The 16,631-nt window shown below is 41.1% G+C and overlaps 1 protein-coding gene across 1 annotated transcript in view; it reads right to left on the minus strand.

The window, feature by feature from the left end:
• Window positions 1–13,996, minus strand: part of LOC115053566 (beta-1,3-glucosyltransferase-like) — a 55,871-nt gene extending 41,875 nt beyond the window's left edge. The window contains exons 1-2 of the mRNA XM_029518384.1: window positions 13,798–13,996; window positions 4,302–4,345 (exon numbers count right to left, since the gene is read on the minus strand). Coding sequence (XP_029374244.1) covers window positions 4,302–4,345; window positions 13,798–13,861 — 108 coding nt within the window. The 5' untranslated portion in view covers window positions 13,862–13,996. The remainder of the gene's footprint in view (window positions 1–4,301; window positions 4,346–13,797) is intronic.
• Window positions 13,997–16,631: the final 2,635 nt, after the last annotated feature.

Consider the following 16,631-nt stretch of genomic DNA (forward strand, 5'->3'; position numbering starts at 1 on the left):
AGCTCATCCAGTCAACACTGGCAGCATTCATAAAGGCTTGTAATGGTTCTGAGAATCTGTTACCTCCGCTGCGATAAGGTTATAGCAGAAGAGCTTAAGCAATGATTCAGAAATCATATCAACACATCATCTTTTTTGTTTGGAGTTTGATTCTCCAACAAACGTAGAAGGAGACTGGGGTTGCCATAGAATAAGAAAAGCTTTTTGTGTGTATAGTGACAACTATTTTGGCTACAAAATAGTAAATGTTTAAACACAAATCTTTGGAAAGTCATGTTTGCCATGTTTACATGGCAACCTAGAAAGATGATGTTGTCCGATCAGACGTGATGAGTTGAAATGACTGGGCTGTTGAGGAAGGGAAGAGCTCTTTGAAGACTGATCATTATGTCAACAACTGAACAACACTTAAAGCGGAGTGCAGTCTATACGGGGAAAATCTATTCCCCATTAAAGACAACACTTCAATAGCTGTTGACTGGAAAATAAGTGTTTGTGTCTGGGACTGGGGTTATAGCCAACTGGCGACTATAGCATCATCCATTGGTTTGTGAACTACTGTTGTGAAACCTGAAGTTGGTCACTTGGTTGTTGCTATCTTAGTCTTTTGAAACCACAAGAAACCACATTTGGAGTAGAAGCTGCTCTATACTGTAATGTATGTCTTACAATCTGCATTAAGGTCTATCCCCTAACCCTCCGCTCAATGAAACTATCTAAATCTATCTAAACATGAACATGTTGAGCTGAGTAAGACTTGGGACTCAAGACCGAGACCATAAACGTCTTAGAAACATTTTTATAAATATGAAAAATCACACGAAAAGATGCATCATGTTCACATGGACTTCAATACAATTGGACTTCTCTTTGTAGCCAATGCAGTTACCCCTGATGGTAATTATGTAGAATACAGGTTTACAGTTCTTCAGCCTCCGCTTCAATTTTTCAGTCCCAGGCTCTGCGTTCACTTCTGTATTTAGTCTATGGTTACAGCTTTACAGAGATGTGGGTTGAAACAATTATTGGATACCTGGGAGTCTGTCAAGCACACCGTTGCATCTTCTGCACAACCAGAAGATAAATCCGCAAACCAGTTTAGACTGTGCCACAAGCTTCAAAGACACAAGAAATAACTTAATGAATCACAAAGACCTGAAGAGCAGTTCAGCTGCACATGTTCTCTTGCCTAAATCAAGGAACATGCCTTGAAGGTGAAGCGTACCATTTCAGAAAAAAAAAAAAAAAAAGCTTCCTGTTGGGTACTTTTAGAAGTACATCATCATTAAAAAGTTAAAAAGTCCAAGTTGCATGTTGACTTTACAGGACCCTCTGCAGGAAGTGTGCAAATAATTTCTCACCCAGTGGAGTCCTTTGCATCCATCCCTTCACTGTTCAGTCCTCATGGTGCATGAGATCAAGGCAACTTCTACTTAAATTCGCAAACTTGTTCTACACTTGTTTAGCCTGCCTATAAAGCCCAGTAGCAGCACACACACACACAGTACTTGAGCTTGCCTTTGGCAACTTCACCAAGTCAGCCTAAGTTCAAACTGATGCCAGTCATGAGTGGCTTCAGGCAGTCTTCAAAGGAGGGAGGTAAAGCTGTGATCCATATGCAAGCCACATAGTGTGTTCAAAGATGACTACTAAGAATGAGACTGATGTTTACAGCTGCTACCACGTTCCACTTTACATATCATAAGCCTCCTGTAGCAAAGTTATAGGCGACAATATCGATTAAAGCAGAGCATGCAGCATTTTCCTCCACTGGGCAAGAGCAAACAATAAGCACAGTGAAATGTGTTGTAAACTGTAAATGTGCTACTTGGCTGTTGCTGCTTTGCATTTTCATATCAGTGTCAGTCGTATCACACTGCAGGAGCCCCTGCAGAATAAAGCAGATTTTAAATCGTGCCCAGCTGTTTGAAGTCAGATAGGGATAGTTCCAGATCTTGTCTGCTGACCATTTATAAACAAAACTGTGGTTTAAAGGTTTATACTGGTGCTTAGGCTTAATTCCTATACAATTCAATTTACATTGTCAAAACACCTCCGAAGCACTGCATGGTCTTCAAGCTTAACATAAATCCAAAAAGCTTGATTTTTTTTTCAATTTGTTATGTAAAAACTAAATCCCAAAAAGTGTAATTTGATCTTCCAACTTTCTCTTTTTTTTTTGTCAGCTCCAACTCACATCCCAACACTCCTGACCTCAACACAACAGCTTTAACACCTCCTTTCCTCTTTCTCTTATAACCGACTCTCCCACATCATCTCACTCACTGACCAAGAGTGGTGTCACATGACCACTGCCATTCAGGCTAGAAAAGTTGCTCCTGTTAAATAAGAAACACTTTACCAAAATGTAATAACTTCAAATATTTGTGTCAAATTAAATCATCAAATTAGGACCAAAATGGTCTTTATGATGTCTTCAAACTACATCAACTTTTACTTACAGCTACCTTTATACTGGAAAAACTTTGTAATTGTTAAAAAAAATAGAATTTATGTTTGGTGTGTTCAGCGTGTTGAGACTGTTGTGCACTGAGGAATGAATCAAAGTTTGGATTGTCCAAATGCAATGCATTGTATTTAAGCGTATAATTAATTATTTGCAACCATGCAATTTATTTTTCACAATTTATAGATACACTGACAAACAATGGCCCCATATAAACAATATTCCAATTCTTTCAAAAGTCAGTAATCCTCTGTAGAGCAGAAATTCATTGTTTTTATTCAGCAGCTGCTTTATTTTTAAGTGTTTCTACTTTAATTAGAGCCCACTAATTCATAAGCATGTGTTGCCAAGGTGTGTGTATGTAAATGACTGCCAGGGCTCCTGCAGTGGCCTTGATATAAATTCCATGACTTTCCTGAGCAAAACTGGAGCACTTCCATGACCCAGAACCTTGTATTCATTCTTAATTTTGATGAAGTTGCTATTCAGCTCAAGAGATCTAAAAGGGAAGTCGCAACAACCTGGCTTCCAATGTGCAGTTGGGCTTGGTTGCACAGAGAAATCACACAACAAACTAAAAACAACAGATGTCTGACGCAGAGTGTAAAACTGCCCACGCTCTGTCTGGGAAACACCTGTCAAAAATAGCAACACTGGAAAAGATTCAAGTGCAGTGGGGGGCCTTGAATCTGAATGCAAGAAATCAGGGGATGAGCAAAAGGAGACAAGCGCCCCCCCCATCATACTCCCCACAATCCAGCTTTGATGTGGACTGGCAGCCACATGTCGGGGTCAAGAAGAGGAGAGAAGGCAGAAATAAACCTCAGGATGTTTCTCCGATACTTTTTGAAGATTTTCACATCATCATGTATTCTAACAGTCTACACAAAAGGGAACTACATAAATATGGTTTTCATGGCATTTTTTCTGCACATTAAACTTGACTTGTATTCATGATTATGTTTCTGTTGCTCTTTTTGTTCCCTTACTGGTTTCCTTCTCCAGGATGCCATTTAAATCTTTTCTTTATCTTTCTGGCAAGCAGCTGTGTCTAATCGTTCTTTTAGAAGAAAAAAAAAAACTTTGCTGATGCTTTATGCTTTGACTGTGTATCCCTTTTTGAAGGTACACAGATCAGCACAATAATTTGAAGAAAACGGTTTTATGCTGTTTAAAATCCCAGTTTTGTTCAAATCAGAGGTCATTATCTTTATGTATTTCTCATAAATGCAATTATAGAAGTGCCTTTTTTCCTCTCCAACCCATATCACACTTGAGAATTTAGTTTCTGTGAGATTCTGCTTAACATTGTTCACAGCAATGTGAGTTAAATTAAAAAGTAAAAAAGCAAAAAGGGCAAAAGTTCCTTAGAAGGGAAAGAAGCAGCTGACACCAGTAAAAACCAAGACAGTAATTTCCCATTTCTGTGATGCTAAGCACCTCTTCCAGGAGGCTTACTGTCAACATCTTTTCACACCAATGAGAAGTAGAGCAACTGAACTGTTAATTATTTATCGAGCAACTACAACTGCAGACTTAGAAATTGTAATGGCAAGAAAATTATCTTGCACTTTAGAAAAGAGCAAATGGAGTTGTTTGGCAGAGCAAACTGAACTTTCGATCTGGCAGTTGATAATTCCTCTATGTAAAAAAACAAAAAACCAAAGCGCAAGGTTGTTTACTTCACTTGGTCAGGTAATTAAGGCTTTAAAAGCGGAAGCAGGAAATGAATAATTAACACTAATTACCCCGAGATGAGAAACTGCAGGTCAGTCTGATTTGCAAAGAGGAAATAAAGAATTTCACAGAATTACACATCTACTGTTTTTCTTACCTGTGAGCCTTTTCCTGAGCTGCCAGCCACTGAGGCCACGAGAACTGTAACAATTGAAAGAAGAAGAGAAAAACTTTAGGCTACGTCAGCCTGTGAAATGAAGAGCTGCTGCGCACGCACACACGCACACGCACACGCACACGCACACGCACACGCACACACACACACACACACACACACACACACACACACACACACACACACACACACACACACACGAGCGCAGCCTGTAATTGATGAAAATATTTGAACAGGTAACTCAGAGCTTAATTTCATTGTGTTCAGGTCACTGATGGATGTGAGAGGATGGTACACCATTCATCCATCTGGGCTTATAATTAGAGCACTTCTCTCCAATTATATTGGCATTGATTTTGAGACATGAAAATCTTTGCAAAAAGATTTCAAATCAATCCTCCCAAAACAGCAGTGTCACTGAGAATTCATTTATACACCATTTTATATTAAATCAGGCTGCCTGCCCTCCAACATCACTCAGCTTTAAATCTGTCCTTAATTAGCTGATAGTGGTGGGAGAGAGTTAAATTTCCTCTCCTGACTTGCTGCAGCAGCCATTAGAGGGCAACTAGAGTCTTGATTAAAACGCAAAAGCTGCAGATATGTTTTCTAGGAACAAGCTGAACCTCAAACAAATATACATTGTGTGAAAATTCCAATATAAATGTTCATGAGATAGATATCACGTTTGTGCTTTTGCTCTCTTATTTCAATCTGCAGTAATTTGATCAGATATTAATTTCGAGGGAACCCTCTTCTTAAATTATTCAATGAGCATAGCTAACTTCAAAACGCATGCACGTATGTGTGTGTGTGTGTGTGTGTGTGTGTGTGTGTGTGTATAAAGCCTAGAGTAAAGCCACCAGTGTAATACCAATGAACAATGTAATGAACCTAATTATTTTAGTCATGAAAGTAGCGGAAAACAGGAATGGATACGAGGCAGTTTTCAAATTATCCAAATTTACCACCAGAGGTGACGATGGATTACTTTCCCTGCATTCCTCAGAAAAAGGGGAACAGAGGGAAGAACATCAGAGAAGAGATGCATGAAAAAGGTAGATACTGTATTAGACCTCAGGTCCTCACCTATTTCCATTGAATGACGGAGGATTTTTCAAAGGGGGAAGGTCTTCCACACAATTTTGATGTCTCCTGGCATCAAAAAGATCTTTTATTTTTCAGTTTATTTGCTCACAGTTCACTGCAGCTTACATTTAGAGTGTTTTTATGATGAGGGTTGCTCAGAATACGCCTCAAATAAGATATAGTAATGATTGAAATGTGACAGCGGCACCAAAGAGCTACAGCTGGTCATTCAGAATGAAATCGAGGCCTCTGAAATAATATAAACAGAGACAGCATGTCTATCGCAAGCAGAGTTAACCAACAATTCGTTTTCAGCCAAAAACGTTCTCGTTTTGTTTTGGGTTTTTTTTTTCAAACTATTTTAAACAGTTTAGGACAACATCAAATCTAATAGTAAAAGTAAAAATTATCTTTTTAATATTATTTACAGCCAAATTCTTTTACAGCTCAGAATATCTGTAGTTCTATGACAGCTGAGCAAGATTTATTTATAGTGGGAAGCTCCAGAAAATGGAAGGGAACATTGAGGGGAGATAGTTTTGTCAATAACTGTGTCCCCAAGGTTGAAAATGCCCACACACAAAAATATAAATCAACTGATGAATGCACTTCCATTACGCCGCCTACTGCATCAGGTAGGTTGAGAATGTCTGATTGTGTTCTCTGAAATCCTCTCTGAAGTCCATAAAATGATAAAAAAAAGACCAACTTAATAATCAAACTAACTTTACAAACGTGAGACACAACATATGGTTCTATTCCCGGTAGGGACACCTGAAGATGTCTAGGTTAACTGGTTAATTGGTGACAAGTAATGGATTGGGCTACAGCAAAGAATGGCAACCCTGCCAGCTCCTAGACCAGAGCAGACCCCTCCATAGAGACCGGACCCCGGCCTTTTTTATTTTGGAATAAAAAGGAAATTCTCAGAGGGGGTCACTAATAATGCACGCCCCCCACCAGTGAAGCGGCCGTATGAGTGCTAAGTGCTAAGTTACTCACTGAGCTCAACACAAAGAGGCTGACTATAATATACTTCAATGGAGATGTCAGTAAGAGCATGGGGGTAGAAGAAATTAAAAAGTTTACAGTGGATTTGATATTTCCACCGAAGTTGTGGAACGTATGTTTCATTGTTTTGTTTTTGCTTAAATGTGTGGAAGAATCATATTTCATTACTTAAAACAATGGCTCTGGGTTAAATTCGCGTAAAATGCTAAAAACAGAATTGGCAAGACTGGGGTGGAAAAAAAACAAGTATGGGAAAAATTTTAACAGGATTTGGGAAAAAATAAAACAGATTTTATAAGGCTCTGGGTAAAAACCAAATCTTTGCCTTCAACGAGGACGGGGCCAGTTTAATCTCCCTTTCCTCCATTGTTGTAGTTCCCTCCTTGTTTTGGTGCTTACCGGGCATGCATATGTTCCAGAACCAGCTCCGCAGTGACGTCAGGATGTCCTGCATACAAAATAGAGGCAGACAGTCTGCGGTTTTGTTTTATTTATTTATTTATTTATTTTTATACCGATTCTGAATCATAGTAAATGAGAATCGCAATTCTTATATGAATCATTTTTTGGCACACCCCTAATAGATATATTTGTACATAGGAGTTTATTATTATTATTATTATTACCACCTATTTTGTTAGTTTTCAACTTTTTTTTTTTTCTTATATTCTTTATACTAGAAAGACAATAACTGCCAGCACAGAATTCCTTGAATGGGCTCACACGTTTGGCGAATAAAGCTGATTCTGATTCTGATTAAAGTTAAAAGGCTGGTTTAACTGTTATTTTACATGTGATGAATATTCAACAGTATTTTACAATTATTGTTGAATACAGCATCATGCTGTTTTAAATCCACCATGAACACACAGCAATTTGTCACAGTGTATGGATCCTAATTGCCATGCAAAGTTCACACTTTAATGTGATCCAGTAAATCACGTTGTCTGGCATCCTCGGTTTTCTGTCCGTATTAAAAATGCAGCATTTGGCACAAAACAAGGCTTCCTATAGAAATACACCCAAGTTCACAGTACATTCTGCTACATCTGCTCAAACCTCCCATTTTTCCATGGCTCACCCTGGAAAGGCAAAGACACTGGGAGAAGGAGAGTGAGGGGGCAGAGGGTGGGGGTGGGGGGTCTACATAATGTCAGTAGTGCTGATGGGAGCACCTCCATCGCATTAGCTCCTCAACCTGCATAATCACATCTATTGTTTCCGACCATGTTTTCAATTGAGCCGCACCAAGGGGAAACTTGCTTGCTTTGATTATGGGAAGCCTAGAAATGACTTTACATGATGAAAGCTCTGAGTTGTTTAACAGAACGCTTTTCTACAAGCCACTCAACTCGCATTGTCACTGTAATAAAACTAGATGCCCGATGCAATTAGCCGAGAACTGTGCATGTAGCAGTGGGAGGGAATCTGCTGAGTGTGGGTGCATCTTATCAAGATTTACAGAGCATGATAACAACAAAGATGTATCTACCTAGTTTCTCTAAAACGCAATCGTTCCTCCCTCTAAGATAACAATTAGCAACGTAACAATTAGCAGGCATTGTGAGCTTTAGTGGAACATTGACAATCACCATGTGTGAGCACAATATGAAAAGGAGAAATGAGACTGCAGGCTTCCAAAGAGGCCAGACAACATCTGCACTGGCCTGGAAACAATAATTTCATTTGGAGAAGGCAATGAAAGTTGAAAATTTGTTAACATCACAATGCTTGATGATGGTTGTGGGAGGTCTGCCATACAGAAAAAAACTTGCACAAACATCCTCAAGCTGAGGGCCCTTCAACCTGGATGCAACTCCCTTCTACAACCACTGACAGGAGCCAGCTCCAAATCACAAACCTGCATGGCAGCAGCAGCAGCAACAACAACAACAACAACGCAGAGCGGCTCGCGTGGCATTCAGCAAGACGAGGTAAAATCATGGGAGCAGCTAGTGATTCACAGGGACCCTTACTGTTGCCTCCCAGGATGCTGTGTACGAAGTTCATTTTGCATTTCATTTTACCCATGCAAATTTGACTGCCGTCTGCACTGTTCACAGCACTGTCACAAGTTCAGCTCACTGGAAAAGTAAACGCTGACCTTTGGAATTAGATTCATACAGTTTTTTTTTTCTGCACCTATCGATTAACTTCTAGAGGCAACACTCAGTCGTGGACAAAGCAGCATGCAGAAATTACAGGGTGGAAAAAACTACATTTAAAGTACTCCACCTTCAGAGGAAATTATATTAACTCATTCATTCCTTAAGCATACAGTCAAACAAATGCCATTCTGCCTGCCTCACTAAACACTGACAGCTACCACATGGCAATTCTCCATTCCTCTATATAAACAGTGGCGAGTTCAGGATGGTATGTGTGCATGAGGTAAGTAGGATTTCCCTGCAGAAATATTCTATTTACTTTTACCTTTTTTCTCATCACGCCCATGGTTTCTGCCTTGCTTTAACCAAGCTACCCACATCCTCTAAATGTCGGCATTAGATGAAGGGAAACAATGTCACTGAACTCATTCTGGGGCTTTGCAGAATTGGCCTATGGATGATCTTGTCTGGCGATGGGATTCGTGCCTGTGACAATGTGACATCTCAGACTGATCTCAAAAACGTATGAAGCTTCAGTTCTTCCAGCTATGACCCAGCTCAGATTTATTCTTGTCCTTGTGTATTCAAAGAGGGATGTCAAGAAGCTCAGAGAAACAGTCTGATCTTATGTAGAGGTGAAGACAACACGACCCAAAAAAAAAAAAACCCTGTTGACAAGAAACTGATTCTTTTAATTGTGTCTGATCATTACCCTTTCAAATTAAGTAACCAGTACACAAATAAATAAATAAATAAATAAATAAATAAATAAATCGATCAATCAATCAATCAAACAGTACAAGTTGATCAAGGTTCAGATTCTACTTCGATGTAATTGAAAATGACTTCATGCATCATGAGCATATTTGTCACTGTCGATGGAAAATGTGTACAGTTAATTACATGATGCCAGCATTTCTTTCGTGGAGAAAAAAAAAAAAACACTTTGTGGGAATGCAGCCAGCAAACTCTATGATGATAAAAGTAGCTCCTCAAAGGACTGGCCCAGATGCTACTCAGTTTGTGCTTCACATGCAGTTGTAATAATGTACCTGATTTGCGCTTTGAAAACTGCTCTGCAAACTGTTAGGCATGCAGGAAGCACAGGCTGCATCTGGCACCGTGTCATATTAAATCTAAACTTTTTATTCCCACACAGGCAGCCAAGAACCCACACTGGCAACTTCGAAGACTTTCTGACTGGAGCTCTCTCTCAACAGCAAGTTTTTATTTCAAAACAGTTAACAGCCTTTAGTAGAATATTAAAAGGGACTTTTACATAAAAATGCTAATTTGCACTGTTAGTACTCATTAATAGGGTCATCATTTAGGAGAAAATAACGGTACTGTTTTGAGTCTGAAATGCCATAATTAACTGATGAACAATTCATACAAATTGGCTTCCTCTCTATTATAACAACATTCAAAACTGTGACCACACTTCAAGCAACAACTTCCAAATGTTGCCATCTGTGACAAGTGACTAAGTTTGTAATTTTGACAGCTTGTAGCTGCTTGGGGAAAAAAAAGGTGTTTACAGTGACACGTCAGACGTGACTTTCTTTTTAGTTTTCCATTTGGCAAGCATTATGGATAAAATCTAATACATGTCATTTTATACTCACTTTATGAGTTTGACTTGATGATTTCATTCAATCTGACGTACGGTGTGAACATTTTTTACGGAAAGAGTCAGGAAACTGTTGTTGGATAAAATAACCAGACACTCTTGACTGTTTATCGCCGACAGAGAAAATTATACACCTGACCAATCACATTGATGCACAAATTACAGAGAAATCCACTGCAGACATCCAACTAAGCAGCATTTTTTTTCTGACACATCTGAGGATTTCACGCTGGGGTTACACATTTTTTTTACTATTTCCTGAATTCATTTATCACGAAAAAGAATATCCATCCATCCATCTATTATCTATAGCAATTATCCATCAGGGGGGGACCCAGTTTCAGCCGACACTGGCCAAAGGTGGGGTACACCCTGGCTACAGACAGCTTAGATCCACCAAGTATCTGAAACATGCATGTCTTTGGCCTGTGGGAAGAAGCAGAAGCACCCAGAGGGAAACCATGCAGGCGCAGGGAGAACATGCAGACTCCACACAGAAATCCCCCAGGCCTGGGTTTGAAAGAAGAACCTGCTTGCTTTGACAGCGCTCACCAATATTCCAGCATGCTGCTCCAAGTGGGGGAAAAAAAATGGCTGATTAATATCTTTATCCATCTGTTTGTTTGTCAGCAGGATTATGCAAAATGTACTGAGCTGATTTTCAGCAAACACAGTGAGGGGATGGGGGTCAGAGAAGAACATCTGACATAACGCTGCAGGTTCAGTAAATGGGGCATGTCCAAGACATTGTCCTTGCACTTTTATAAATAACGAGAGAGAGCGAGAGAGATCATTTTTCAGAATGTTTGTCAATGTCTCAGGAAATAATGTTTGGATGTTGTTGCAAAAAATGAACAAAAATCATCAATATTTGTGGTGAGAGATGTATCAATTTCAATAATTTGATGCAGATCCAGGCAATTATCTGTATCTGGTGGATGAAACTGTGTGGCCTTGGCAGAGGTATGAGCTCTGTTGAGTGCCACTTTAGCTGATAATGAAAATAATTGTTTTATGCAGCTGTAGCTCATTGATTTGCAATGCTAGCCTCACTGGGTGAGCATGACAAGTTTGTAAAAGGGACTTAATCTCACAGCAGAAAAAAATGGCATCAGTTTATGAGATGCTACTAAATTTTTTAGGGACTGAAACGAAATTAATGTTTTCAAATTAATCATTTCAGCAACTAAGACCATCTGTCCATTCACCCCTTAGTCAAAAGTTCCTTACAATGTTACAAATGCAGCTTTTTCTGCACCATTCCTCAAGCCCTAACAGACAACTCAGAGATACACAATAATCTTTCCAGCATATCTGATAGCCTCTTTTGGAGGGGGTCTTTACCAGGTGCTTGAACTACTTTCAGTTGGTTTCTTTCATTGCTGGAGAGCCGCTGGCACAAAAGCCGCACCCTGTGGTCCTATTGATTCCCATACTGCCTCACAGTCAGCTACACTAAGGCCATCCAGCCTGCAGGGAAAAGTGAATGGGTGACTCTTGTTCACCAACTCATTCTTTCATTCATTCCACAAACGTTGTGACCGCAGGTGACAGTCAGCACAAAGCCAGCTGTTTGAGAGCTCCTCTCGGGGGTTCAGCTCTCACTTCATCTCCCGCATCAACCCTACAATCCCTTTTACTGTCACTGCTGGACAGCACACCAAGACACCTGAACTAAGGCATGTGGATGAAAACAACTCGCTTTTTTTTTTCCTTTGGAGTTCGAAATGCAATCCAGAATGTGCACTGACCAAGCAAAGTGTCATTAATCTTCGCTTGGATGTTGCCAGTACTGTGAGGCCAACAGCTACAATCGCAATAAAATCGGAGTGTTTCACTGCATTTCCATATAATAATAATAATAATAATAATAATAATAATAAAAAAAAAATAAATAAACAAATTAACATTTATCTTTCCAGATTTCTGCTTTAAAGAACCAACCAGACTTGTTCTAACTGAACTCATTTAACCCAGGGCAGTACATCATCCAAACATCCACCTTCAAAAATAGACAAGCTACCGCATGTGGCCCAATTGAAATGCAGCCCATGTGGACAAAATTGCCGCCGTCTCAAACTTTGAGATGGTGCTGTGTCTTACTCAGCCCCATGCCGCTCCAGTGCACATTAGAAATGACAGTCAGTTGAAAACTTGTGGACAACACCATTGAAAAACAGCAGAGGTGGCGCACTAATGTCACCAAACTGGACACGCTCCAAATCTCTGCTGTGCCTTGAAGTTACTTGCATGAATATTACATACACGGGGGGAGCAAACAAGCAGCATTGTCCAAGCTTGATGCCCAGCTAAATGTGCCTGACTGGGTGCCAAACACACCCGCATGGCTTTAGCTTGTGCAGAGGGAACTGCAGCAGGGATCCTGGATCCCCATAATGTGTAGACTGTATCAGGTGGGGTGAATTTCAGGTAAGCTCTTATCTCAGAATTAAACATGGATTAAACCAAGCCAGGCCACTATTTTCTGACCTGCAATAAACCTTTCATGTATTTCCAGAGAACTGAAAAAATGCTGGGAAAAAGAAAAAAAAAAACACAGACAGAATACAGATGTTGAACACAAAGTGTTGTTGATAGCAGACTATCACGCATCCAGACCAATTAATAATAAACCTCTGTGAATACCAACAATTTTTGCATATTTATAATCCTTTACTTATTCCTATTGTTTACAATGTACTCTTTTTCCTGGCAGATCCTTGCGTACGCTGGCATTTTTTTTTTTTTTTTTTTTTTTTTTTTTTAATCTATCACATTGTCCCAATTTTCTGTCCCAGCAAGGCCAGCTGACTCTCCTGCTCAACATTTATCTCATTCCTTTCAGGTGGACATCCACATGCGGCACACTGGGCCAGTACAAGATTGGTTCCACACTGCAATTCCCTCCACAGCTGCAGACATGCACAGTGTGTTGCAACCCACCCAAAGGACATCATACATCACCCCGTGTTTGCTAAATATATGCATGGTTGTACAGCATGTGGAGCTCTGCTTGCTTCACGGTGAGGGCAGGCTCCCTCCGTGCTCACTGCATGTGGAGGCATTTGGTGTGTTTGACATTAAAGCAATAGCTTGTTTCTAATTTAACAGCTCCGTGAGATAAAGTGTAGATAGGATGTAATCTATCTATATTTTTTATATATTTCTGCAACAAATCTGTGTGCACTTTCCAATAGAATAACTCTAAGGCTGTGGAGATGGATTTCTATTCACCAGTTTGGCAGCAAAACAGAGAAGGAAATCACTTGTGGATCAGATCAGTAAGACTTTAACTGCTAAATCCGACTGGGAGCCTCCGGTGAGTGGAGCCCGGGCAGGGAGCTTCCGTCCCCGGGCTGCCCTCCTTCCCCCCGCCGATGTGTCAGAAGGCGGCTGGTCTCGAGTGGGAGACCGCTTCAAGTGAAATGTCGACATGCCAAAGACTTCAGCTTCTGAAAGTCTTTTTTATTCGTCTTCTCTCGCTGTAAACTTAACAGCGGCTGATCTACATGAACCCAACTCCTCAGGAAGTTCAGGCGGATCGCGGCTCGGCTCGGAGCTAACCTAAGTTTCCCCTCTCCCCGGAGCAGCCCGGGACTGCCTCCTGCCCTCCGCTTAGCGAAGTAAAGTGCGGACTTACAGAAGCAGAGGAAGATCACACAGCCGGCCACTTTGGAGCGGCCGTGCGGGCTGAACGACGGCATCCTGGGGGAGAGACAGTCCTGTGGGCCGGGGAGCTGCTGGAGGAGCCTCTCGGTGCATGAGCTTTCTGACAGTGTTAGAGGAGAGAAAAGAACAACACACACACAGAGACACAAAGGCGCACACACAACAGGGCTTTCCCTTCTCACAGTTAGGAGGAAAACGGGGAGTGGGTTTGTGCTCTGCCAGGAGACATCTCCGCTTTCTGAACGAGGCGCAGGGACGCGCTCTGCTGGCGGGATGAGTTCACTGAGCTCAGCTGAGAGGCACAGAGAGCAGATGGTGTGTGTGTGTGTGTGTGTGTGAGAGAGAGAGAGAGAGAGAGAGAGAGAGAGAGAGAGAGAGAGAGACAAGCCCGCTGTCGCTGCGCTCAAGTGATCCTGGGAAACTTTTGGGCACAAAAATGATCCTATATAGCTGCCACTTATGGGAGGAATGATGATGGAGAGGACAGCAGCCAGGGAGCGAAGCCAAGCAGTCACACAGACAGTCTGTGTCTGTGGCCCAACTGTGGGCCAAAAACATCAACATCACATTCACTTTGACCTATTCCACCTCATATATCCACTCAGTCCATGCCTGAGTTCAGCACTCAGCATTTGTGCCAAAATTTCCTCCAGGCCTGCCCATTCACGTCACATTCACAAGGCCGAACACGTGTTTGATCTTTAACCCTTCACTACCTAACTCTTATCACTTTGTCCTTGAGTCCAAATGAATCTGAGCCAGATTTAATAAAAGTCCCTTTGCACGCCCCTGATGTATAGCTTCAGGAAAATGGGACAAGGGTTAGGACAAACCAGGAGCACAATAACGCAAAATCACTAGTAGTGTGTTCAGATCTGCACACATAGATAAAGAGTTACTTAGAGATTTTCTAAATATTAATTATGAGGCCACAATTTTTTTTTCTTAGAATTAATTAATTGTTTAGTAAATGGTCTAAATTAGTCCCCCCAAAAACTCTCCCTGTCTTTCAAATCAATTTCTAATCAAATGAACCACTTCAGTGTAACCACTCCTCAAAGCTGTGACATCACATTGTTGAGCCTTGTCAGGCATGTGTTTGTTCGGCTTTTGCACATTTCATTTTAAAATTCCCCACATATATGTACTGTGTAGTTTATCGAAACCAGAATCTAACTCGAACACCATGTGTAGCTTTACGTTTTCCTGCCATGGGATACAAAGTCATCCTCTGGCAGCTTGACATCCCTCTGGAACAGCAGCAGGAGCATGACTGTGACGTCCTCAGAGCCTTGAGCCTTAATAAACGTGTTTCACAGCAGATGCTTTGTCTTGTAAGAGCAGCGAAAGCGCAGGTGTTATTAGTCATGGCTCCGTTCCTTTGTGGTTTCCCTAGCGGATCTGGAACACATCGATGATGCACAGTCATCATTAATGTGATACAAACAACTCGTGTTTTTTTGTGCCACATCAGGTGAAATTGAGAAAAAGACCAGTCATGATGTGGTGCAATGTGTCGACTGGCCGTGTTGAGCTTTAATGACTCGATCTCAGTCTCATCCACATAGATATATTGCATGATCTGTCAGTTGTGTTTGGAGAAGCAACAGGAACAATTTCTCAGTGTTTTTCTCTTTGCTCTATTTCTTCAAACTCCTTACAAACCTCCCACACAAAGTCACACGGCTCTGTCAGAGTTTTCCCAGAATGGTTCGGTGACATCGGTTTCACTTCCCTTTCAGTTTAGTTTAGGACAACATTTACCTTCATTATCTAGTCATAGTCGGGGGGCCTAATCTGGTGTGGGGGGGTCCACTCTCTCTAGTCTGTTCTGATCTGGTCTAGTCTGTGCTCAGGTCTTGTCTATACCACTACGCCACCGCGCTGCTCAAAGCACACAGCACACAACTGGGAGATCAGCAACCTCCTCCATCATTTCGTTATTATAAATATGATAGACATACTGTATTTCTCCTGAGGGAAAAATCGCTGACATGCATCATTCACACAATAACATACAGAGGCATGCTGCCTCACCTTTACACTGCAATGTGCTTTACTTCCCAAAGTGACACACAAACAGCTCGTTTTTGTAGGTTTAAAAACGCACAATAGGCTCAGCAATGGGGAACTATATTGAAATTAGATATTGTGCTAAAACCTGGTTAATATCCACACAGCTCCACTTTAGGGGATCAGGAGGTCTTTGGTGGTTGTGCTGTGTTACCTGGTGTTAAATAACAGACAGTAAACTGTTTTCAAACTTATACTTAGTGGAGAATTCAACTCTTTCCCTAAACTGTTCAGACGATTCTGTTGCTCCGGTAATCTAACTAAAGATTAGCAATGTCCTGTAGCTCTCTCTTCCTCCTTCTCCCTGTCCTCTCCTGTTCTGTGTGCTACATGTCTACTTCCTCCTCTGCCTCCTTTCATGATAGTACTTCTTGTAATAGATGCAGAATGATGGCAGAAATGGAGGCCAGTCGTGGCTCCGCACTTTAGCTAGCCGGCCTAAAGCAGCTCCTCGGGCAGCCGAGAGAGCCAAATGACAGCTACAGCACCACACTGGTTCCAACAAACAAAACGAACGAATGACTTGAAAAAAGATTTGTTCATTTTACTGAACGAGATTCAAAGATCCGAACTTCCCATCACTAGTTGAAGAAAGAGTATTTCTGAAGTCTTGTCAGGACAACACTCACTCAGATGAACTATGGCTTATTAGTGCAGATTTGTGATGATTTGTGATGATGATGTCTCCCAGACAGCGTCACCCGTATTTTTTTCCCTGGTGACAGTAAATGA

This window comes from Echeneis naucrates, chromosome 13, assembly GCF_900963305.1.
Source record: "Echeneis naucrates chromosome 13, fEcheNa1.1, whole genome shotgun sequence".
NCBI classification, from domain to species: Eukaryota; Metazoa; Chordata; class Actinopteri; order Carangiformes; family Echeneidae; genus Echeneis; species Echeneis naucrates.